The 27,431-nt window shown below is 42.3% G+C and overlaps 1 protein-coding gene across 1 annotated transcript in view; it reads right to left on the reverse strand.

Moving 5' to 3' along the window:
* nonC (serine/threonine-protein kinase Smg1) overlaps nt 1-27,431 on the reverse strand; it is a 1,312,439-nt gene that overhangs the window by 1,033,895 nt on the left and 251,113 nt on the right. Inside the window, exon 12 of the mRNA XM_080284159.1 lies at nt 14,870-14,986. Within this exon, the coding sequence (XP_080140285.1) occupies nt 14,870-14,986 (117 nt within the window). The remainder of the gene's footprint in view (nt 1-14,869; nt 14,987-27,431) is intronic.

Consider the following 27,431-nt stretch of genomic DNA (forward strand, 5'->3'; position numbering starts at 1 on the left):
TAAAGTGGATCAATCCTAATCAAATAATGATCACAAAAATATTCAGGCTAATAATCAAAATCAAATCATACTCATTTTAAATACTCATGGTTAGTGGGTTAGTGCCCCACCCCGTAAAAAGAACTAACTAAACAAGCATATAAAATGCCTCGGACCAGGACAGACCATACGTTGACGACTAAGGAACGGACAAAGGACATTCTGAGGGTGGGACATGGAATGTGAGAGGAATGAATGATGCAGTGAAAGAGAGAGAGAGATTGTTCAGGTGCTTGAGGATGCAAGAGTGGATATATGTGGATTGACTGAAACTAAATGGTAAGGTGAAAGGGTGAGAGAGTGGGAATATGGTTTAGGTATATGTGCGGGAGTTAATGAGAATGAGAGAGGAAGAGAGGGAGTATGTCTACTGATATGCAAGAAGTGGAAGGAGAATATAAGAGAGTATGGAACAGTGGGTGCATGGATTGTATGGGTGAGGATGAAAGTAGGTATACACGTGTGGACGACTGTATGTGCGTATGCGCTGACAGAGGACCGAGTGGCAAGAGTGAAAGATGAGTTTTGGGTGAATGTAGAAGCATGTATGGACAAATCTGAGAGGAGCATGAGAGTGCTTTTGATTGGAGATATGAATGGCAAAGTTGGGAATGTACAACTGGATGGAGTGGTTGGTCAGTGGGGTGTGCCAGCTGAAGTAGATGGGAATGGTAGTGAATTGGTGGACATCTGTGCTGGTAAGGGGTTGGCAATAGCTAATGCCTACTTTCAGCATAAGATGATCCACAGGTATACATGGAGAGTAATGAGGAGGATGGATGGTGAACTTGCTGAACAAAAGGCAATGATAGATTACATGTGTGTGGATGAGCGAATGACAAGACAAGTGTTGGATCCAAGAGTGTGGAGAGGGTGGGGGAATGGAGTCTTGGACCATCACTTAGTGATGGCCAAGGTAAAGTTGCAAAGAAAATGGTTGAAGAGACGAAGAGAATGACAGGAGGAAACAGCTCCTGTGAGTAGAGTGGAGAAGTTGCAAGATAGTGAGAAAATGGCAGAGTATAAGAGCATAGTGGAAGAAGGATTGGGAAGGTATGAGTTAGAGCAGATGGAAGACTTATGTAAGATATTCACGGAAGAGATAGGCACAGCGTGTGAGGTGGTTTGTGGAGTGAGGAGGAGATGCAGGGGTGTGCAAGGGACAGCATGGTGGAATGATGAGGTGAAACAAGCTGTGGAACAAAAGAAGAAGGCATACAGTGAATGGCTAGTGAGTAGAGGTACGGGAGAAGATGAGAGAGAGAAGAGAGAGGTATATGTGAGCAGGAGAAAGGAGGTGAAGAGACTGGTGAAGGAGAGTAAGAAGAAAGTGAATGAAGAATTTGGGAGGAATCTGAGTGTGAAATGGAGGGAGAGTAAGAAATTGTTTTGGAAGGAGGAAAAGAAAATACGGCAGTGTGAAGGGGAAATAGTAGGGGAGTGAAAGATGGGAATAACAGATTGTTGGTGGAGAAGAGAGAGAAATTGTAGACATGGAAGGAGCACTTCGAGGATTTGTTGAATGTAAAGAGTGAAAGCATTGCGAGTATAAGTGGTTGGGGAATGGCTGGGAGAAGAAGAGATGAGAGGAGGAAGGAAGAGATCAGTAGAGCAGAAGTAGTGGAAGCAATGAAGAGGATAAAGATGGGAAAGGCACCAGGAATTGATGGAGTGTGTGGTGAAATGCTGAGGTATGGGGGTGAGATTGTTGTGGAGTGGATACGGAAGTTGTGTAGATTGGGTTGGGAAGAGGGAGGGGTTCCAGAGGAATTGGAATCAGGTATAATTGTTCCTTTATACAAAGGAAAAGGGGAGAGAGAAGTATGTGGTAATCATAGGGGTATTTGTCTTCTTAGTGTGACTGGAAAAATATATGGTAGAATTCTCATTGATAGGGTTAGGCATATGACAGAGGAGCTAGTTGGAGAAGAACAAGGGGGATTTAGGAAGGGAAAAGAGTGTGCAGATCAGATATTTGTTCTACGATGTTTAGTGGAGAAGTATCTAGAGAAGGGAAAGCAGAAAGTGTATGCTTGCCTTCATGGACTTGGAGAAAGCTTATGACAGTAGAATATATAGGCATGGTATGTGTGGAAGGTATTAAGAATATGGAGTGGAGTGGATGGAAAATTGCGAGTGCTTTTTTGTGAAGAGTATGTACAGAGAGGAGCTAGGGCTACGGTGCGAGTGGATGGCGAGCTGAGTGAGTTCTTTGATCTCAATGTGGGACTGAAACAGGGTTGTGTGATGTCTCCATGGCTGTTTAATATATACACATGGATGGGGTTGGAAAGGAGGGGAAAGGTAGGGCAGTGGATGTGAGGGTGGCTCTAATGAATGAGTGTGAGATTTGGAAGATTCCAGTGTTGCTGTTTGCTGATGATACAGTATTGTTGAGTGAAGATGAATGGGAGTTGCAAGGTTAGGTGAATGAATTTGGGACAGTGTGCAGGAAGAGGAATCTGAAAGTTGATGAAAACAAGAGTAAAGTTATGGTGTTTGAGAGGAATGAAGTCACAAAATGTACAGTGAGGTTGGATGGTGAGGATATGGAGTATGTGAGTGCATTCAAATACTTGGGTAGTGTGATGAGTAAGGATGGAACTTTGGGGGATGAAGTGCGTGAAAGGGTACAGCATGGAAGGAAGGTTGTTGGTTCACTGAAAGCAGTGATGAGAAATAGGGAGGTGAGTATGGAAGTTAAGAAGTCACTGAATGATAGTATTGTGATCCCTACCCTGATGTATGGAAGCGAGGCGTGGACCTTGCAAGAGGGGAACAAGTCAAGAGTGGGAGCAGTGGAAATGAGTTACTTGAGAGGAGCATGTGGAGTGACATGGAGGGACAGGTTGATGAATGAAGTGAAGGAACGTTGTGGGGTGGATGTGGTTGAGAAGATTAGGAGAAATATACTGAGGAGGTCTGGACATGTGGAGAGAATGGAGAATGAAAGATTGACTAAGAGGGTGTACGTAGGTGAGGTGGAGGGAGGGAGAGGGAGGGGCAGACCGAGGATGAGGTGGAGGGATGAAGTTGAGAGGTATATGAGGGAGGGGGGAGTGAGCTGGGGGGAGGGTAGTCAAATGGTGGGTGACAGAGCGATTTGGAGGCGTTTTGTCTGTGGCCACCCTTTGCGGGATTAGGGCGTCGGGCTATAGATAGATAGATAGACTGATGTTTGACACACACACACACACACACACACACACACACACACACACACACACACACCTCATTGAGGCCAATATTTAGTGTACATACACATTTTCATCACCTTCATAGGTAACAGTAGCTTTAAAAATCTGCATTTGTTTGTATTCATTATCAGATTCAGTAAAATTGTTTCTTACATTACTAAGTCTTGGTGTTTGATTTTCCTGAACATTTTCATAAGTAACATAGGAGACAGACAGACAGAGGGACACTCAGTCCCTGGCCACCATGCACCCTCTTCTCAAGCATGACATATGGTATCTCTGTCCCCTCGACCGAGAGGAGCCAGGAAAGTAATGGATTATATCAGTGTACAATGAACCGAATTTCTGTTAATGGTGGAGGAAAGGAATGCAAGAAAAAAGCAAATCCCATGAGAATATAATAGTTGAACCATGCTGCTATAATAAAACCACAAACAGTGTGAACGAAATCAAACATAAGTGAATTTAAATCAGTCGCTGACTGTTGACCGTGTGCATCCAGTTGCGACTTTATTTAGTTTTGTTATCAGTGTCATTCAGGTTTATCTCTAGAAATTTAAAAGGCACATATTTATCATTAAAGATATCATTGCTTTAAATTGTATCTGTATAATCCAGTATCTGACATATAAATGGGGGCTTTAGTTGGAATACAAAGTCAATTTGGTGCACGTTCAAACACAATGGAAATTGACCAGTCATCGCCTGAAATCTTCGCGCAGTGTTACCAAATCCACCTGTCCTCAGCTGGCAAAATTAGTGCATCAGACTCCGTGAAACCGACTACAGTTGTCCACACTGTTTTGTACCTCATCTCATGGGAGATAACCCGTATCCCAAATGACAGTGTTCACTCCACCTATGACTAAAACACACTGTCTAAGTCTAACAACAGTTTATAAATCAACCTAAACAAAATTTAAGTCTAAAGTATCATTTAAAAAAAAAAAAAAAAATCAAAACCCATCGCAAAACTGGGGGTAGGCCTATGATAGGCTGGGAAGGGTGGTATTTCTACCCCCATCACTATTCTGGGGTATAGCATCTAGGAGTATAATAAATCAGGGTTTGCCTGTATTCCTGAAAACCCTGCATTCTTGAATACCCTGTAATTCTCAAGAATCCTTCCATAAGTACAAACAAGGATGTGGTCAACTACCTTTGCAACCTTTCCGGTATCGGAATATCAAGTATAGCTGGAACTAGGATCTGGCAATTATCAGCTAACGAGAATTTGCAAAATCCAGAAGTTAAGAACTACTGGAAGTCCTGGTTCCAGAGCCATGGGGGCCTACACATTCCTTGATGCCTTCCCTGTCAGTGCCACAAGTTTAGCAAAGAACAGCTCTTTCTTTTCAAGATCACTCATATCAGTTGGAGTGTACATGGCAATAAGTTAGATGAAGCCCGAGGAGTGCTTCAGCCTCACTGCCACTATATGCTCATAAACCAGAGTAACCTTGTTGACAAAAGAGACAAAGTGAGCACCATCTGCCACAGCAACATCTGGGCACCATCGTCACAGCCAGACCAGCAGTACTGTATGTATAACTATCACTAATGATCTTGCCACGCCTGGGTTGCCTCAGACAGTGCAGCTATGCCAACCCCCATTAGCCCCAATTCTCGTGACAACAAAGGCAGCTGACTATCCTTTGAAAGGCTTAGAATGTTCCAAGTCCCCACTTGCAGTGCCTTCCAAAACTGAAACCCACGCATAGTTCTACAGGTCCATGTGTCCTCTGCATCACCATGATGTGTGTCAATAATAAGACTGAGGCTAGGGGTCCCTCTGCCCCCCCCATCATCTGGTTGCCTTGGTCTGGTAGGCTTTACCTAACAACCATCACAATTAGTGCCAACATGGCTGGGCCCCAAAAGCATCGTCAGAGTGGCACCTATGGAGGGACCTCCCAGCAACACTGGGTCAGGGTCAGACAACCCAAACTGATCCTGATCTCACTTCCTCGTCTTAGGTCTTGGGAAGTGTAAGTTTTTACGGGGAGGAGATGCAAACCCCACCCAAATCTCTGATGTCAGGGAAGGACTCACCAATAGCCTAAGGACAGATGCAAGAGTGATCAGTTTCCCTTCTCTTAGGTGGACTGCCAATAAAGCCAAGGAGATCCATCCACCTTGCTAGATGGCCCCTGACTTAGCTCATTCCGTGCTGGAGCCTTTGTCGACTTTTTGGCCCCTGATGCCAAGGGTTTGGGAGGATGTGTGACCTCTAGTGCTGGCCATTTCTTACTTTTTTTTTTTTTCATGAATAGACCTAAAAGTGGTTATAACAAGCTTAGTGATAGTAAAATTTATCACCTTGGCTGTTTTCCGCCCCAAAACAGGTGTTTTGGTCCAGCACGCCCATATTTGTGTCAGATGGCTACTTTCAGATACTGTCAGCGGCTGATGTGGATGCATAGTCCATTTTTGTGTGGAGTGGGTGTATGCATAAAGTACTTGCAGTATGGAAACGTAACCTGGTTTAGGTAATGCGGCCACAGTCAAAACTATGATGATGGGAAGTTAAGGTTCCATGCTATCTATCTATCTATCTATTGCCAGACGCCTCAATCCCGTTTGGGGTGGCCACAAACAAACCGCCTCCAAGTCGCCCTGTCCCCCGCCATTTCACTACCCTGCTCCCAACTCACACCCCCCTCTCTCATATACCTCTCCACCCCATCCCTCCATCTCATCCTCGGTCTCCCCCTCCCTCTTCCACCCTCCACCTCACTCACATACACTCTCTTCGTCAGTCTTTCACCCTCCATCCTCTCCACATGGCCAAACCACCTCAGTGTGTTCCTCACAACGCTTCCTATCACATCCACATCAACACCACAACGCTCCTTTATATCCTCATTCGTCAGCCTGTCTCTCCACGTGACTCCACAAGCTCCTCTTAAATAACTCATTTCCACTGCTCTCACTCTTGACTTGTGTCCTTCCAACAACGTCCAAGCTTCACTTCCGTACGTTAGAGTTGGTATCACAATACTGTCATGTAGTAACTTTTTTACTTCCATGCTCACTTCCCTGTTTCTTATCACTGCTTTCAAGGAACCAGCAACCTTTCTTCCCTGCTGTACCCTTTCAAGCACTTCACCCTCCAAACCTCCATCCTTACTCATCACACTACCCAAATACTTAAACGTACTCACATTTTCCAATTCCTCACCATCCAACCTCGCTATACATTCACTGACTTCACCTCTCTCAAAGACCATCACTTTACTCTTCCCTACATTCACCTTTAGGTTCCGTTTCTTACACACTCTCTCAAACTCATCCACCAAGCCTTGCAGCTCCCCTTCATCTTCACTCAACAACACAGTATCATCTGCAAACAACAGTACAGGGAGTTTCCAAACACAATAATTTTACGTATTTTCACTTTTTTTTTTTCTTATTTTTTTTTTTCTTTTTTGTTAAATATTATATTGGTATAAGGCACTATAAACACTTGAATAAGGAACAATAAAAACTCATGCTGCACACAGTCACATTAGTCATCGTAAATCACACATTTCTTACGTTATTATCCTTATACATTACTCCCTGTACTTTCCGGACACCCACTTTCTGGACATTGTGGGCCGGGACCTTTGGAACCCAACAATGGCAACCAAAAAAAAAAAAAAAAAAAAAAAAAAACCACCCGTCATTTCAAATTGTCCCGCAGCACCAAACAGCTGTTACACCACAGACCCTTCACCCCTTCCTCCCCCCTCCCCCCTCCCCTGTCAGGGTTGCCATTTGGTATTTTTCATTACCAAATGTGGGCCAATTTGGTACTGAAAAATTCGTTTGGTAATAAATCAGAGTAATGCATTACCAAAAGGATTTTTCACATGTATGAGGATACACAGGATGGAGATGATGGATTGTCTCCTCTCTCTGATTACTCTGCTAGCCAACATAATGTGAAAATAATCAACATTCTGTTATTATAAGGAGAGTGATTACATGTATTTCCAATTGTATATACTGTATAATTTGTGAAGAATAAATGCTTCCTTTAAGAATTTGGTAAAGAAAATTGAGGAGTTTGGTAATGTGGCCGAGTTCAGATCTGGCAACCCTGTTCCCAGTTACTGCCTAACCTTCGTTCAGGGAAGATGTCCATCGTAATCGATGCTGCACATGCTCGTTTTTTGTGAATAAACAGTGAATAAACCGCAGTACCACGTCACTAGACCACATGGGAATTTACAGTGTTTTGCAGTGTTATGAAATTAGAATTTAGAGTGTAAAGGATTAACTGTGGAGTGAGTGTGGAGTGCAAAGTGGAGGTTGGAATGGCGGTTGAAACTAGTGTGGTTCAGTTAAGAAGAATGTGCAGTGTTAAACAATTATAACTCAGAGTGCAAAGAATTAAGTGTAGCACAACACTGGATTACTGTATGTGCTTCAGGAGCATTTTCACAACTACCAGAGCCTCAGAGAGTTAGAGGAGGTGGCCACAGACATGCTGTAAGTACAGTACAGTACCATACCCTGTATGCTGCTAGGCCTAAGTATTTTCCATACTCACTTCTAATTCCTCATTCTCTGGTTCCTTTTCATTTATTTCATGCTTTATGTCCATTATTGGTGTGAATAGGGTCTTAAATACGTTTAAATAAGTATCGTACTATGCATGTCTGGTAGGGAGTTATTTAGGTGACTTTCAAAATTAGGCTGGGTTAGAGTCCATAAGTACCAGTCCAGGAGGCTGGGGCCCACTATCCGCACGGGACCACTTTCCGGACATGCCTTTGGCTCTGTTACATCGGGTAGTGGAGGGATTACTGTATTACTTGACTTCATTATTTACTTCTACATTTACAGCTATACCCTGGTTTAATGATGCAATTGGTTAGGTAAAAACCCATTGTTAGGCAGGGTATCATATGTTGGGGTTGATTTAACATGTAAAGGAATAGGATGCGTTTCTCAGCCTTGGGTTTCCCCCCAAACCAAGTCCCAAACCCACCAAAATGTGGCCAAAAATAAGATTAAAGCCAAGCTAAATAGTCTAACAGCTGTAAAAGAAGCTAACCTAAGCCAAACAACTGTAAACAGCTCACTAATACCAACAAATAAAATCTGAAAATCGTCAAATATGTCTGAAAAAAATCAAGCTTAGTAAACTGTACCCCAAAATGATAAAGTTCACCCCACCTATGGCTAAAACACATTAATCTTAGTCTAAAACCAGTTTGTAAATCAACCTAAACACACATTTTTAGTCTAAAATATCATCAAAATCGGTTTTTAAAAAATCAAAACCCATCATTAAACCAGGATTTGGCCATCATTAGGTGAGGTATGGTGGTATTTCTACCACCATCATTAACCCACCACATCCAGGCTGATTTTTCACCAGTGACCCCCCCCCTCAATCCTGGCAGATTTTAGAAAAGTTTTTATTTATTTATTTTTTTAGCTCAAATCTCCACTTTTTATGAGAAACATTGGAAAATACAAAAAAAAAAAAAGAGTGCTCACCTGAGCATTACACAGGTATCCCTCCGAACACCTGGTACTGTGTTCTCTGGAGCCGCGCTGCTGCTGTCAAGTAGTCTACGGTAATGTAAGTACTGAAAACCACTTGTAGATATTGTTCATTTGGTATGAAGTTATATGTAGTAAAAGAATATATTGGTTTTCACACAATAATATAGGCGATATAAGTGCTGTTTCACTCATCGTACACATCAATATACTGCATCTTCCTTGGCGACATTACCTCGTCATCACTTGCTCGTTTCTTCCTCCAGCACCATGTAATCTTTGTCTTCCACATCGTCACTGATTGGGGGAATAACTCTCGCCTGTGAAGGCATCAAGGGAGGCTTGAATTTCGTCGTTGGAGAGACCACGGCGCGACATGTCTTTACTGGCCAGGTCAACGCTAACAGGTGAGTTGCCAAGACAATGGCGTGCAGGGGTTAAGTGGGGTCGGGGAGTGTCCACACCTGGGGGCGGGTAGAGGAAGGTCTCCCGCATAGGCCTACCAAAAATCACCCACGAAACTTGAAAAATGTGCAATTGACAGACCTCGCAATTGCAAAACGTATCAGTACGTTGACGGGTGTCAGTATGAAAAAAAGTTCTGACATACCCATACGCTGACGAGAAGCCTCGGGTTAAGCCGGGGTATTACATCTAGGGGTATCGTATATTGAGGTATACCTGTACTTATGTTGCTTTCATTATAGATGTACACTATTTTCCTAGTTCATTACTTGGAAGTCCTCCAACTTCAACTGGAAGTCAAAATAAGCACAATATCCTTGGCAGCAGGGCGTGACCCAGACTTGCATCAGATGGCTGCTTTCAGATACTATCAGTGGTTGATGTGGATAGATAGTCCATTTTGGTGTAAAGTAGATGGATGCATGGAGGACTTGTAGCATGGAAACAAAACCTGGTGTAGGTAACACAGCCACAGTCAAAACTATGATGATGGGAATTTGGGGTTACGTGTTAATTTGGGGGATGAAGTACGTGAAAGGGTACAGCAGGGAAGGAAGGTTGTTGGTACACTGAAAGCAGTGATGAGAAATAGGGAGGTGAGTATGGAAGTTAAGAAGTCACTGCATGATGGTATTGTGATCCCTACCCTGACGTATGGAAGCAAGGCGTGGACATTGCAAGAGGGGAACAAGTCAAGAGTGAGAGCAGTGGAAATGAGTTACTTGAGAGGAGCATGTGGAGTGACGTGGAGGGACAGGTTGACGAATGAAGAAGTGAAGGAACGTTGTGGGGTAGATGTGGATGTGGTTGAAAAGATTAGGAGAAATACACTGAGGTGGTTTGGACATGTGGAGAGAATGGAGAATGAAAGACTGACTAAGAGGGTGTATGTAGGTGAGGTGGAGGGAGGGAGAGGGAGGGGTAGACCGAGGATGAGGTGGAGGGATGGAGTTGAGAGGTATATGAGGGAGGGGGGGGTGAGTTGGGGGGAGGGGAGTCAAATGGTGGGTGACAGAGTGACTTGGAGGCGTTTTGTCTGCGGCCACCCTTTGCGGGATTAGGGCGTCGGGCTATAGATAGATAGATAGATAGTGTTAATTTTACGTAAGTTCACATTCACTTATTTTTATGTTACATTGATATAAGGCATGGGAGGGGAGGAGGGGTGTCCATCATCCCATTTTCTGTTACACACTAGGGGCAGACTCAAATAATTTCAGGCAAATGTGCGCAAAACAGTGTCCATACATGTACGGGCTCGGTATTTTGGGCCACCATGAGCTGATGGGGGACATGGAAGGTGTGTGCAAGATATTCAGAGAAGACGGATGGGGGCGCTCACCACTGACTCACTCGATGTTTTGCTGCTGTCAGGTGTCTGCCCTTTCTTCTCCTCTATCCGTCTTTCATTCCATCCTCTTCTGTCTTTCTTTCCTTCATTCTTTCCCTGTCCTTTTGCCTACGGGTGACTTTATGCTCCCTCTTCTGTCTTTCTTTCCTTCGTTCTTTCCTCTTCCTTCTGCCTGTGGGTGACTCTACATTGAGTGACAAGCCAAATGGTTTCCTCTACACCAGGAAACCATTTACTATGCTGGGTGGTAACCATATTATCAAATTTTGGCACCTGGTGGTATAGTGGGTAATTATTCACTCCAGTCGAATTGAGCTGGTGAAGGTTTATATCCAAGGGATGGTTGGGGTTGATTGCTCATGTAATGCCACTCAGGGATGAGTGAGGCTGGTCACTCTCATCTTAAATGTCGGAACCAACTGCCTAGCCCCGGGCTCCTACGCTCCTCATGGGGCAATGTAGGATTGGATGATGGATGGATGGATGAAATCTGTGCAGCATGTGAGGTTGTGTGTGGGTGACGAGAAGACAAAAGGGGATGCAGGGAACAGTATGGTGGAATGAAGAGGTGAGAGAGGCTGTGGCACAAAAGAAGAAAGCATATAATGAGCGGATGAGAAATGGGGGCGTGGAAGAAGCTGAGAGATGGAAGAGAGAGTTGTAATTAGAGAGGAAGAGAGAGTGAAAAGATTAGTATGAGAGAGTAAGAGAGTCGACGAGGAATTTGGAAGGAATTTGAGTGTAAAGTGGAAGGAATGTAAGAAAATGTTTTGGAAGGAGGTAAGGAGAGTTAGACAGGGTGCCAAAGAAGTTAGTTGGGCAGTGAAAGATAAAAATGGTAGATAACTTGTGAAGAAGGGAGAAAAAGTGATGAGATGGAGAGAACACTTTAAGGAATTGTTGAACATAGAGAATGAAAGTAATGCAAGTATAAGTGGCTGGGGAATGGCTGGGAGACAGAAGGATGCGAGAAGAAAGGAAGAAATCAGTAGGATGGAAGTTGTGGAAGCAATGAAGAAAGTTATAATGGGAATTAATGGAGTGTGTGGTGAAATGCTGAAGCATGGGGGAGAGATAGTAGTAGAATGGATGTGGAAAATGTGCAGATTGGCCTGGGAGGAAGGTTGAGTCCTGGATGATTGGAAGTCAGGTATAATTATTCCAGTGTACAAAGGAAAAGGGGAAAAAGAAGTATGCAGTAATCATAGGGCCATGTGTAATAGGAAAAGTATATGGTAGGATACTTACTGACAGTTAGGGAAATAACAGAGGAATTAGTTGGAGAAGAACAGGGAGGTTTTAGGAAAGGAAGAGGTTGTGTAGATCAGATATTCATTCTTAGATCTTTAGTGGAAAAGATTCTAGAGAAGGGAAAGAAGTAGTATGCAGCCTTCATGGATTTGAAGAATGCATATCACAGGGTGGATAGACAAGGACTGTGGAAAGTATTAAGATTAAATAGAGCAGATGGGAAGCTGTTGAATGCCGTGAAAAGTACAGTATGTATGAGGGTGCTAAGGCTACAGTGCGTGTGGGTAGTGAACTGAGTGAATTTTTCTATCTGAAGGTTAGATTGAAACAAGGATGTCATGTCTTCATGGTTGTTCAATCTGTATATGGATGGGGTTATAAAAGAGATACAAGGTAGGGCACTGGATGTTGATGCGGCCTAATTCAGAGAGGGAAGTGTTCGGAAACTTCCTGTACTATCGTTTGCAGATGATACTGTGTTCTTACCTGAAGATGAAGGGGAGCTGCAAGGTTCAGTGGATGAATTTAGGAGAGTATGTAAGAAACGGAATCTAAAGGTGAATGTAGGGAAGAGTAAAATATGGTCTTTGAGAGAGGTGAAGTCAGTGAACGTACAGCGAGGCTGGATGAGGAGGAAATGGAAAATGTGAGTGTGTTTAAGTACTTGGGTAGTGTGATGCATAAGGATGGAAGTTTAGAGGGTGAAGTGCTTGAAAGGGTACAACAAGGAAGAAAGGTTGCTGGTTCCTTGAAAGCAGTGATAAGAAACAGGGAAGTGAGCAAGGAAGTGAAAAAGTTACTACACATTACGGCGATACCAACTCTAACATATGGAAATGAAGCTTGGACCTTGGTGGAGGGTCAGAAGTCAGGAGAGAGAGCTGTGAAAATGAGTTACTTGACAGGAGCATGTGTAGTCACATGGAGAGACAGACTGACAAATGAGGAAGTGAAGGATCACTGTGGTGTGCATGTGGATGTGATATGCAGCGTTAGGATAACCATACTGAGGTGGTTTGGCCATATGGAGAGGATGGAGAGTGAGAGACTAATGAGGAGAGTTTATGTGAGTGAGGCAGATGGGGAGAGAGGGAGGGGGAGGCCAAGGATGAGATGGAGGGATGGAGTGGAGAGGTATATGAGGGGGGTGTGAGCTGGGGGACGGGCAGTGAAATGACAAAGGACAGGGAGACATGGAGGCGATTTGTTTGTGGCCACCCCTTAAGCAATTAAGGCGTCTGACAATAGATAGATAGATGAGTTAGTCCATATACAGCTACTGCAAATTTTCCACCACAAGGTATTAAAAACACAAAAATCATAGTATATCACAATGTTTGTTCATGAAATGCCATTCATTAATATGAAATCATGCTTCCCTTGTTTTTCAGGAACAGTTGGATGCGTTTTGGCATGGAATCGCTTAGATCTCTAAAGTAACATAAGGACATTTCTTTGCACCAAACATTTGTCAGATCAGTCTTGAGGATGTCCAGATTGGGTGTCTTCTTCTCTGCCATGATTTTCTGCCCAGCAGTTTTCTATCGGATTCAGATCTGGACTGTTGCCAGGCCAGTCGAGGACCTCAATCCAATTATCTTGAAGCCATTTTGTCATCTTTCTTGACTTGTGACATGGAGTTGAATCGTGCATGAAAAAGTCGTACCCATGAATAGCAAAAGTTTAACAAATGATCTTTCAGGACTTGAATGTACTGGCCCCCATTCATCATCAAGTTCTTAGGAAGAAAGTAGCGGCCTCTCCTTCCCATTTACCTGAGAATCACCTCCATACCATTACTTATTGTGGGTGCTTAACAGTCGGCACCATGTAAGCAGGGTCATATCAACTAAGGGAGGCAATGCAATGAACCTTGGCAGAAGCACATGGAACACTTGAAATGTGCTTTCATCGGAAAACATAACTTTTCTCCACTCATCCGAAGTCCAGTGTGCATACTTCTTGGCAAATTGAATGTGCTGCTTCTTCATGCGGTCAGTGAGAAGCGGTTTCTTGGCAGCAGTGCGGCTTGGGAAACCCAGCTCCTTCTGCAAGCGGTGTTGGATATTTCGAATTGAGACGTCTTGTAACAGGTGGGGATGCATTCTCTTCAATTCTGCTGCCGTCAGTCGAGGATTCTTGATTACTTCCCTCTTCAGAAGCGTATCTGTACCTCTGGAAGTCGTCCTCTTCTTTCCACTGCCATGCTTGTGCTCTGATGGCAGGCCGAACGCTGCAGCAAGAATCTTCATGAAGGTCGACTTTGCGTGTCCAGTAAATTCACAAATCGTGTTGATAGGGACATTATCCTGCTTCAATGCAAAGATATGGACCCTCTCATCCCTTGAACAGTGCTTTCCAGGCATGATAACTCAACTCTAGGAAAATAACAGGGCAAACAGTAATGCATACAAAAAAAGAGGGAGGTGAAAGCTCGGAGCGACGGGAACATATACTCCCACTATAGCTTCTGAGCAAGCACTGACGTGCTGAATGTTTCACCACCTCCCCCCAACACCAGAGGAGTAGCCAGTTACTTCTTGCCAACAAAATTCACTTGGTAGAGGTGGAAACATAAAGCAAAGACAGACAACTCTCCCATAGCAATTCTGTGTGTTGATCCTATGTCAATTTGAGGTGAGTGTATATATACGGACTTGGCATTTTGGGCCACTAGAGGTTTGTCCGTATATATACAGACACGGCACGGAACAGGGTAGTTCATCCATCTTTTGACAAGCCTTGTTGTTTGTTCTGTGGAGTGTCTAACCACCTAAATTAAACTGTTTTACATATCTCCAGACACAACTACATTGTAGCAATACAAACATTATAGTAAGAGTTTTCAAATCTTCCTCTAAATATCGACACCTCGAAAACAAATAAATGGAGCATAGCAAGAAAAAATGCTGCAGAGTAAGCATGAATGGTACCTCTAAATTACAAAAATGCACAATTTGGACAGACGAGTAAAGTAAATCAAATCTGAGGAACCTTCTCGCAAAAGCAACATATTTATAAGTAAGAGAAGAATTGCACTTATACTTTACAGATTACAGACACTAACCTCTGGGTAATGCAGTGCAAGGTGTGGACTTGAGGGTGTTAGGTGGGTGGCTAAGAGGTCCACCAAAGGAGGATTCAACGCCCACATGGTGATGATTGAATTCCGAGTATTGGCCACCTGTTGGCATTATAAAGTCTGAATTACTTGCAGTACTTTAAATACAATGGTCTTCATTTCATCCTTTAATTATTCAAACAAAGGTAATGGAATAACTTTGGGCAAAAGGTATATTAGTAGAGATAAAGTCAGTGGCACACCCAGGAAGTTTCTAAGGGGGAAGGGCCGAAGTGAGGTGAGGTAAGGTAATCCGATAATTACCGGGAGGTCACATGCAGGTTTAGAGTCAGGGCTGCTATCTCAGGTGTTACTCTTTGTTTGTACTTGCCAATTTTTCAGGTTATGCTGTCAACGAAATAATATATATAAATTTTTAAAGGACCCAGAGAGCTAAGGAGGGGGTCTGGGCCTGGTGCCCCCCCCCCTCGGGTACACCCCTGGATAAAGTGCATATATCTGAATCACTAATCTGAAATCTAATCTAAAGTACTATATGTCAATAAGGGGATAATATAATTATAAAGATATTTTTCTTAAAGTAGTGAGAGCAACCATCATCCATTCACACAAAGTAGCCTTACCTACAGGTGAATCTACACTGAATGACCGGGCAAATGGCTTACTGAAATCCAGGAAGTCATTACTACACCAGGAGGTAACTTTATAATCAATCCCTGGGGTAGAGGAGAAAGAATATTGCCCCTTGCATTCTCTGTGGGACCAGGCAAAAAGGAGGAGGTGGCAGGGATTAGCCATTGCCCAACCCTCTATTTCTTACTTGCTGGCAAAGGTACTGAGAACCTCAGATTTGCATCCTGAACCTATCCAGGCCACAAGAAAAATTGTACAGTAAGGTCTTATGGAATGTTATGGGCATGAATGAAAAATGTAAGAAAGTGTATGCAGTGAATACATTCAGAAGTGTTAAGTATGCTATGGTGGCATTGTACGAACCAAAGATGACGGGCATGAAGTGGGACGAACGGAAGGGTGCGATATGCAGGTATATTTTGTTTGTTCTCCAATATTTTTTTGATCGAAAATCAAATGTCAATCATCTGAGATGTATGTACTCTAGTCTATTTATCCATCTATTGCCAGATGCCTTAATCCCGTAACGGGTGGCCACAAACAAATCGCCTCAGTGTCGTCCTGTCCCCCACCAATTCATTGCCCTGCTCCCAGTTCACATCCCCCTCTCTCATATACCTCCACTCCATCCCTCCATCTCATTATTGGCCTCCCCCTCCCTCCTCTCCCCTCCTCCTCACTCACATACTCTCTCTTCATCAGTCTCTAACGCTCCATCCTCTCCACATGGCCAAACCACCTCAGTGTGTTTATCCAAACGCTTCCTGTCACATCCACATCCACACCACAATGCTACTTCATTTCCTCATTTGTCAGTCTGTCTCTCCATGTGACTCCACATGCTCCTCTCAAGTAACTCATTTCCACTACTCTCACTCTTGACTTCTGTCCCATTAACAAGGTCCAAGCTGTACTTCCGCACGTTAGAGTTGGTATCACAATACTGTCATGTAGTAACTTTTTTACTTCCATGCTCACTTCCCAGTTTCTTATTATTGCTTTCAAGGAACCAGCAACCCTTCTTCCTTGTTGTACCCTTTCAAGCACTTCACCCTCTAAACTTTCATCCTTATTCATCACACTACCCAAGTACTTAAATGCACTCACATTATCCATTTCCTCCTCATCCAACCTCACTGTACATTCACTGACTTCACCTCTCTCGAAGACCATAACTTTATTTTTCCCTACATTCACCTTTAGATTCCGTTTCTTTCTTGATGACCATAACTTTATTTTTCCCTACATTCACCTGTAGATTCCGTTTCTTACACTGTCTCACAAACTCATCCACTAAGCCCTGCAGCTCCCCTTCATCTTCACTTAACAACGTACTATCATTTGCAAACAACAGTGCAGGGAGTTTCCAAACACTGTCCTCTCTCACTAGCGCCACACCACCATCCACTGCCCCACCTTGTATCTCTCTTATAACCCCATCTATATACAGATTGAACAACCACAGAGACATGACACATCCTTGCTTCAATCCAACCTTCAAACAGAAAAATTCACTCAGTTCACTATCCACATGAACTGCAGCCTTAGCACCATCATACATACTCTTCACAACATTCAACAACTTCCCATCAACTCCTTATACTCTTAATACTTTCCACAATCCTTGTCTATGCACCCTGTCATATGCTTTCTCCATATCGATGAGGGCCGCATACAACTTCTTTCCCCTCTCTAGAAACTTTTCCACCAAAGGTCTAAGAATGAATATCTGATCTACACAAACTCTTCCCTTCCTAAAACCTCCCTGTTCTTCTCCAACTTAATCCTCTGTTATTTCCCTCTGTCAATAAGTATCCTACCATATACTTTTCCTATTACACTAAGAAGACAAATGCCCCTATGATTACCACACACTTCTTTTTCCCCATTTCCTTTGAACAAGTGAATAATTATACCTGACTTCCAATCTTCCGGGACTCTACCTTCCTCCTAGGCCAATCTACACATCTTCCACATCCATTCTACTACTGTCTCTCCCTCATGCTTCAGCATTTCACCATACCCTTCATTAATTCCTGGGGCTTTCCTCACTTCAACTTTCTTCATTGCTTCCACAACCTCCATCCTACTGATTTCTTCCTGTCTTCTCACCTCCCTCCTTTTCCCAGCCACTTATACTTGCATTACTTTCATTCTCTATATTCAACAATTCATTAAAGTGTTCTCTCTATTTGCTCACTTTTTCTCCCTTCTCCACTAGTAATCTACCATTTTTATCTTTCACTCCCCAACTAACTTCATTGGCACCCTGTCTAACTCTCCTTGCCTCCTTCCAGAACATTTTCTTGCATTCCCTCTGCTTTACACTCAAATTCCTTCCAAATTCCTCAGCCACTCTCTTCTAACTCTCTCTTACTAATCTTTTCACCTCTCTCTTCCTTTCCACATATAACTCTCTCTTCCGCCTCTCAACTTCTTCCATGCCCCTGTTTCTCATCCCCTCACTATATGCTTTCTTCTTTTGTGCCACAACTTTTCTCACTTCTTCATTCCACCATGCTGCTCCCTGCACCCCCTTTCATCTTCTCTTCACCCCACACAACACCTCACATGCTGCACAGATTTCTTCTGTGAATATTTTGCACACACCTTCCACATCCCCCATCTGCTCCAATCTATATTTACCCAATCGCTCCTCCACTTCCCTCTTATATTCTGGTTTTTTTCCATCCTCTTGTAATCTTTCCACCCTCCGTGCATATACTACAGTACTGCCTATCCTTCCATTTCTCCATTTCATTTGGACTTTGATTCTGACCACCACCAAGTGATGGTCAGACAGTCCACTCCCCCAGCCTCTACACACTCTTTCATCCATTACACACCTTATCATCCTTTCATCCACACACAAATAATCAATCATTGTCTTCCATTCATTCAGTTCACCACCCACCCTTTTCATCACTCGTCATGTATACCTATGGATCATTTTGTGCCTGAAGAGTGTATTGGCTATCACTAATCCCCTCCCTGCACTAATGCCCACTAAAGCACTGCCATTCTCATACATCTCTGCAGGCACATCCCACTCACTAACTACTCTATCCACCTTCACATTCCCTACTTTTCCATTCATATCTCCAATCAAACACACACTCTCATTCCTTTCAAACTTTTCTATGCATGCTTCCACATTTGTCCAGAACTCTTCTCTCACTCTGTTTGCACTATCTTGCGTTGGCACATACACACACACAATCGTCCACATTTGTAGTTCAACTTTCAGTCTTACCCACACAATCCTTGAGCCAACTGATCCACACTCTGTTATACTCTCCTTCCATCTGTTACTAACAACAATACACATTCCTTCTTTTGCCCTCTCATTCTCACCAACTCCCTTGCATATATGCCATCCATACTCCCATTCTCTCACACTCTCACCTTTCCATTTAGTTTCAGTTAACTCCTTAACCGCGGGGCGTCACTTTCGTGACGATCAGGAGCAATGGATCATACCGCTGGGCATCATTTTTGTGATTGTATGTTATTTTGAATTCGCCTGAGCTTTCAAGCGGTGGCTTGTATCATCTATCAGTACTACCAGTGTCCAGCTATACTCAGTTCTGCTAATGCCACCTGTACTCCCATCCACTGTTGACAATTTAGCCATTTTTCCCCTGCCCTTGACTCCCCTCCATTACTCTCTCCTCCCGCCTGACCAGCTGCGCTGCGCTAAACAAGTCCTAGAAGGACTTTTCCATTCATTTTATCCACTGAAATGTGCCCTTTGCCCTATTCTTATACCAAATAATACATAAAAGAAAGAGAAAAGGTAATTGATACTGCCATACATTTGGAATGGGCTAATTATCACCTGGCAACACCTCACGTGCACTCGTTCGCTAATTTTCCCTGTTTATTTCCCCTTGAAATATGCCGTATGACCTGTTCTCATAATAAAAATATATATAAGAATGGAAAGGAGAAGCCCAAGTGATATTTACATTCACCTGGAACTACCTAATTTATTATGTATTGTCTAGATTTCCTGCTAATCATTTCATAACGTATATATTAGCAGCTGTCACCACGCTGACATTGGCAACCCTTCACTGCACTTAGGTCACAGCATTCAGTTTACTGTCGTCTTTCAAGGTGAAACCAAGTTGGATTCGGGCCTGTCCAATTCCGCTGCTTTTTAGCCCCATGCAAAGGGCCCTGTGACCTCTACCCCTACTAAACTTCACGTGGGAAGGGATAAAGGGCTAAGTGACTCTGCTGTGGAACGTGAACTGGCTAATTTATCGATGATAATGATGGACAGTGACTACAATCTTTCTGGTGACTCTAAAACAGTGCAAGTGGAAGTGTAAATAATGTGTAAACAGCAAGTGAATGCAATGAATGTAAATATAACTGAACAGTGGAAAATAGTTTTATAAGTTACTGTAAGTGACAGTGCATAACATAGTGTAAATAAAATTCATTCATTCATTCACTGCCAGACGCCATGTATCCCAAATGGGGTGGTCAAGGGCCAAGAGTTAATTGTTTTACAAGGAGGGGCACAAATCCTCCACCAACCCCACTTGACACGTAGGGATGCCAACAGCATCTGGTGTTCCAAGGCGGTCACCCATCCAAGTACTAACCAGAAATAGAAATGTAAATAATGTAAATAAAAGAGAATGTAAATAGAAATGTAAATAAGTAGTAATATAAGAATATAAGTATAAATACTAGGAGTAATGACAGTGAAAGTGAAAGTTTCACTCTAGCATGTATAACTACTGGGAGTAATGAAAGTGAAAGTGAAAGTTTCGCTCTAGCATGTATAACTACTAAGAGTAATGAAAGTGAAAGTGAAAGATTCGCTCTAGCATGTATAACTACTGGGAGTAATGAAAGTGAAAGTGACACCTTCACTCTCTATGCTAGTTTACAGAACGAGAAAGTGAATGCCTGGAGTGAAAGTAAACTACTAGTACTGAAAGAAACTTATAGATAAATATTGTATATATAAATAAGTGCAATAAAGTACTAGGAATATAAAGTGCGAGCGTGTTTATAAATAATAAATGACAGCTCCGCCTCAGAATATCATCAGAAAACCAGCAAAGGAGGAAAGCTTGTACACGCTCATAATTTACATGGCTTTCACAGTCCTTTTTTTTGGAATATGGATTCCAAACTACTTGAAATTCATAGAATAGTGTTTGTAGTTATAATATCAGGCAGTGGTAAACATATTACGGGGTATCGGGAAGTGTAAAGTGGAGACTTCATTACCCAACTTCAGAAGTCTCCACAAGTCCTACGGTAAGCGACAAAGGCTCAATAAACATCCCAGGAGAAAGCTGAAGGTATGTGCCATAAGCTTGTATAATTATAATATTCTAGGACTAACAACTGATTTTTGGCAAATATTTTTAAAAAGTCAGTCGGAAAGCGAATATCCCCGCAGGACATGCACGGCACACTCCCAACAATCCTGTGGTTAAGGGGTTAATCCACATACATCCATTTTTGCACCCTCAGGCACCTGGACAATCTCTCTTTCACACCCCTTACATACCATGTCCCCCTTACATTCCATATAGCTATCCATACCATGTCCTTTGTTCGGTCCTTAGTCGTCACCTTTTGGTCAATCCTGGCCCAAGGCTTCTTGTTCGTATTTTTACTTAGATGTTTTCCGGAGAGGGGCACTAACCCTCCACCAACCCACTTGTTGTCACGTAGAGAACACATGTTGGTTGGTTATGTTACCACCCAGCACTGTAAATGCTTTCCTGGTTTAGAGGAAATCATTTGGCTTGCCACTCAATGTAGAGCTACCCTCAAAACAGAGTACCACTACACTAAGTGGCTGGATGATGGGTGCCCCCACCCACCACCATGTACTAAAATGATTTTCCTCGAGAACGTAGGTCTATAAGAAAACAGCTCAAATCCGTGTGTCACTCGTTCATATTTACTGGCATTTTTTTTCCATCTTTATTGAATAATTTTTGAGTGATGATGGGGGTCAGGAACCTAACCCCCTTATTTCTTAACTATCTTATGGGAAAAATTGGTTAGATATTCGATCAGTTCGTTATTCAACCACTTTTTATGTAACGAATCCCGGTTAAATAGTGGAGGATTGGTGTATGCAACTGTAAATGAAGGAGAATGTTGGGAAAAATGGGGGGGAGAAACTTGTAACTCGGAAGGGGTGTCCACCATACTACCTTTAATGCATGCTTTTCTACTGTGACTACTTTGCGATTTTGCAGGTTGCGGTGCAATGTGCTACCCACATTTTTGCAAAGTAGGCGAGTGTACTGTACTGTGAACCGGGTAATAGATAGGATGCAGCTGGGGAAGGCAGCAGGTATGTCTGGCTTGACTGCTCAAATGCTGAAGGCCTCAGGAGATACAGGAGTGGGTTTAGTTACTGATCTGATAAATACGGTTACAGCATACATGAATGTGCTGTCCCATATGACTGACTGAAGAGTGTACCTGTATATGTGTACATGGGGATGGGTGATGCCCTAGGAGGAGGAAATTATAGAAGCATAAAACTTTTGGACTAGATCATGATGGTAATGGAGAGAGTCCTAGTAGATATGATAAGGAAAAGAGTGAATACTGATGAGATGCAGTTTGGGTTTATGCAAGGCAAAGGGACCATTGATGCCATATTCATTGTCTGACAGCTTCAGGAAAAATATATATGAAAGAAAAGGAAGCTGCACTTTGTTTCTGTTAATTTAGAGGAGGCCTTTAACAAAGTTCCTAGTGGTGAAGTGGGCAATGAGAAAGCATGGGAGTGAGGAGTGGATGGTCAGTGTGGTTTGGTTTTGTATGTGGGTCCTCACATCCAGGTGGGAGCAAAGGATGAATTGAGTGATAAGTACTCCGTGAATGTTAGCATGCATCACAGGTCCGTCTTGATATGTTTATTGTTCATCATGGTGCCTGAAGCTCTCACGTGACCTCAGAAATAGACTCCACTGGGAGATGCTGTGTGTTGACGACTTGGTGCTGATTGCAGAGAATGAAATGAAGGAGAAGGATGAGGAAACATTTAAGAAATGGAGAGACAGAATGGCGAACATGGGTTTGAGAGTACATACCGGTGTATGCGGATAATAAGAAAGTGATGGTATCGAGAGCTGATGGTGGTACTGTCAAAATAGAGGGAAAGTGGTCATGTGCAGTTTGTCACAAGAGTGTGGGAAGTAACTCCATCTTGTGTAGTTTTTAGGATAAGTGGGTGCTTAAGAGATGTAGTGGTATTACTGGTAGATTGTGAAATAAAGCCTACTTTCAATGGTATTAGTGGTAGTGATAGTAGTGGAGTAGGCGGTGGCAGAATCGGTAGAGAGGCGGCCTGCAGCCTTAATGGACCCAGGTTCGAATCCTGGCTGGGACAGGGAACAGTTTAAGGATTTGAATTTCTTAAAAAGCAGACTTTTCTGATCTACCAGATGACCTGCTGACATGTCATAAAAGTACCCCGCTAATACCAGTACACCAGTCCTGTATGAGACAGCCCTAGCATGTATTCAATATGGATGGTGGGTGTCAGTGCCAAAGTGGTGACATGTGGAGATATAGGTGGACTACTGGGCCCCAAGGATTACTGGGACTTGGGAATAGGCCCTGAAGCCTTTGCCCAGAGACACACACACACACACACACACACACACACACACCGTACCAAATCATCACGGCCAGTGGCATTACCTAAATAGTACCTTTGTATGAGTCAAGCTCAGTACCAGGTTAGACTAAATGATTGTTCATTATAAAAAGGAAAAAAATAATAAGTTTCAACAAGACTTGTAAAAACAGGAAATAGAACCAAGACGAAAGAATATGCTGAGTCATCTCTGAGGTTTGTTTAGACTACAACAAGACGGAGATTGTAAGTATATGCTTTGCACTTTAAGTATTGCAAAATGGATACATACTTCAGTAAAACAAATTTGGAAAAGAAAAGGGATAAAGGTAAAAAGCAAAATGATGATTTCTACCAAGAACTGGTTGAAGTAGAGACCCACAATAGACTAGTTGAATGTGCAAACAAACTAGAAATGGCTTTCAAAAATGAAATTGATGAAATAAAGAAGCAGATGCACTTGCAAAAGGAAGAAATAGAAAAACTAGGAAGGGAGGCCAATAAGAAAGACACAACCATCAGTGAACTAACCGTGGAATTGAGTACACTTAGGAAGAAAATGAGTGAAATGGCAAGTACAGTAGTCAATCACGAGAGTGTTATGGAAGAGTTCAAAAATGACACAGAGACAATTAGGCAAGTTAGCAGTCTTATTGACCAGAGCAGTGATATTGAGGAGAAGATAACACAAGTAAATGAAGCTGTGCAAAGCTACAAAAATGATGTAGAAACCACGTATGCTGAAATGGTGAAAGTAAAGAAAGACTTAGAAACAAGGGTGGAGGAAAAAAGCATTAAAAAGGAGGTGAAAAGAATAATCCAAAACAATCCAAAGTTAGTCAGAGATTCAGTAGAGATAAACAAATCAATAGTAATCATTGGTATAGAAGAGGATGAAGTTAAAAACAAGATCACAAGAGACAAAAAGGAGATGGCAAATGTAATGAGCTTACTGAAAGAAGTATCAGAGGAAATCTGTAGTAAGGACATAGAGGAACACAAAAGGTTAGGGAAATACGAGAAAAGCAAGACAAGACCTCTAAAGGTGACTTTCCAGAGTGTAAACACAGTGGAAGAGATACTAAAAAATGCAAAGAATCTTAAGGAAAAAGAGGAGTTCAAAAATGTATGGATAAAAAGATGCCTAACGCAAGAGGAACTGGAATTACTGAAAGAGAAAAGGGAGGAAGCAAAAACAAAAAATGAGGGAAGATCAGAAGAGGAGAAGAAGAAATTTTTTTACAAAGTAATAGGATTGCAGGTACGAAAGTGGTACACAAACAGGATGGAAGAAAACGGAGGAAGGTAGTAGAACCATGTCATGACAAGTATATAAACAAGATGATAAAGTTGATGTACTCAAATGTGGATGGAATGGTATCTAAATTACTAGAGATGAATGATTATGTCAGAGAAAATGAACCACAAATAATATGCCTAATAATAATAATAATAATAATAATCTGGCCTTTTGTTTCTCAAAAGCGCCAGTTCTTCCTTTTGGGAATTCACTAGCGCTCGTTATTTTTACAATTACAAGAATTGTGACATTTCTTGTATATAATACAAGCTACATCATATATACATGAAAGTGGCAAAAATTAAACCCTATAATCATCTGTCATAATACATCTTTCCAGATCGTAGCATTTTGAAAAAAGAAAGGCTTTCAGCTGTCTCTTAAAGGATTCAACAGTAGAGAGTTGTCTTATGGACAATGGCAATCTGTTATATAATCTAGGGGCTCTATATGCAAAAGAACGATCAGTGAAAGGTGACTGGTGAATGGCTCCTGGCTCATCAAGACGCAAGGAATCATCTTCACTGCGAAACATCACACCCGGGCGTGTCGATGGGAGTTTTAACAATTCAGCAAGATACTTCGGTTCACCAAACTTAAGAACCTTGAATGTAATAAGACACAGTTTAAATTCAATTCTAGCCTTTACTGGTAACCAATGCAACTCAATCAGAAATGGGGTAGTTTAGGTTCTCGGGGGGAGACCAAAGATAAGCCGTGCCGCCCTGTTCAACACAGACTGAACTTTTGTTAGTATATTATTTGGAAGACCAACCCACAGTGAATTACAATAATCAACACGAAACAAGACCACTGCATGGACCAATGTTAGGAGGCACTGTCTATTCAGGAATCTTCTCACAGAATACAGATTTCTGATATGCAAGTTACACCCTCTTACAACCTGATTAATGTGTTCTTTGTAATTTAACTTAGAATTAAAATAAACACCCAAATTTCGAACAGAACTGACTGGATGCAGCTGTGACACGCCAATGTTCAAAGCCAGGGCATTGTCAGTGTCATCACCCCTTCTGTTTCCTCTGATGATGATGATCTCAGTTTTACCATCATTCAGCTTAAGTTTCCTCTTAGCCATCCAAATCTTAATATCAGACATTAGAGATTCAAACTTTATCTTAGTATCGTTGATATCTGACATCTTAACATAGAGCTGGGTGTCATCAGCATAAAAATGATAGGACACATCATGAGCATCAAGTAAAGACGATAAACTACTTGTGTAGATAGTAAATAGAATTGGACCCAAAACTGATCCTTGAGGGACTCCAAATAGAAGAGAAGCAGAATCAGAGCTAGCGTAATCAACAACCACTCTCTGAGATCTGTCCGACAGATACGACTTAAGGAGCAAAAGGGCACTATCACGAACGCCATAAAAATACAGATCATCCAACAATAGTTTATGATCTACTGTATCAAAAGCTGCAGACAGATCCAAAAGAACTAGGAGAGAGGACATCCCACTACAAGTGTTTGCCACCAAGTCGCTCTGAATCCTTATTAGTGCAGTTTCAGTCGAATGGTATTTTCTGTATGCTGATTGAACAACAGGAACAACTCTGTTGTGTTCCAGTAGTGGTAAGAGTTGGTCAAGTATGGCCCGCTCAATAATCTTGGATAAAAAAGACAGGTTAGAGACAGGACGATAATTTGTCATGCTCTCGACATCAAGGCCAGGTTTCTTAATTAGGGGCCTAAGCAAAGCACGTTTCTCAGACTGCACAAAATTACTTTCTAAGAAGCATCTATTTATTATGTTGCAGATAAAGTCTGCAGCATGCTCATACACATCAGGCAGTTGTGACATGTTACATGGATCGAGTGAGCAAAATGTTTTATTAAGTTCTCTGATGTAACATTTGACTTTGTTTACATCCAGTGGATGAAATGTTGAAAGCAAATGATCCCCGGTGCACCGTGGCTGGAAGTCAACTGAGTACACTTCACTAGGAGAACTGCTGTCTAAATCACTTCTTATGCGAGATATCTTACTTGTAAAAAATGAAGCAAAATCAGAAGCCAATTGGGCATCAGATAAAGAAGTTGGTTTAACAATTACATTCCTCCGACCAACCAAATTGTTCACAACTGCAGACAATTTTTTTTGATCACCACCACATGAATCAACTTTATTTTGATAATACCTAGCCTTTTGGGCTTTTACAGTGTGAACGACTGCTCTTCTCGCAAAAACATAATGCAAACGAGTTACTTCGGTCCGCTGCAAGCGCCACTCACGTTCTGCCCTTCTACGTTGTCTACGCAAAGAATTAATGGATGGACCATACCACGGAGAATTATCACGTACAGTCATTGTTTTTACTACCTCAGGACAAAAATGGTCAAAAATTGACCTGAGCTCGTTGTTGTAAATATCAACCAATTCACCAGAAGAAAGACTTGAAGAATCGATGGAGTTTAAACGTTGATCAATTTCAAAACACATCAACTGGCGGTCAACATTGTTGTAATTTCTGAACCTGATGACCTTTTTATATGAAGGGGATTTTGGGACATCAAAACTAAGAGTGATCAGAGCATGATCAGAGATGAGGGGGTCAAATGAGTCAACCTCCACATCTGATACGCGCCTGCAACCAACAGGGGACAAGATCAAGTCAAGGACATGTCCTGAGACATGAGTTGGATTACTCACATGATTGAAAAAATTGTTCTGGGTGATCAACTCAAGGAATTCTGAAGAAAATGGTTTTGACTCTGGACTGTCAACCCAATAATTGAAATCACCACAAACAAGAAGTCCTCCAGGTTTAAGAGAAAACCCTTCAAGAAACTGCCCAAACTCCTCCATAAAACCTCGATCTCTGCCCGGATGACCTGGTCGATAGACAACTGCAATTCTAATGGTATTCTGATGGAAATTTATTAATACTTCCATAAATTCAAATGATGATGGGGTCAGGTCTGAGTCAATGAGAGAAACGTTTGCAAGT

Source organism: Coenobita brevimanus, chromosome 100 (assembly GCF_032717465.1).
Source record: "Coenobita brevimanus isolate Jiangsu-jjx chromosome 100, ASM3271746v2, whole genome shotgun sequence".
In the NCBI taxonomy this organism is placed as follows: Eukaryota; Metazoa; Arthropoda; class Malacostraca; order Decapoda; family Coenobitidae; genus Coenobita; species Coenobita brevimanus.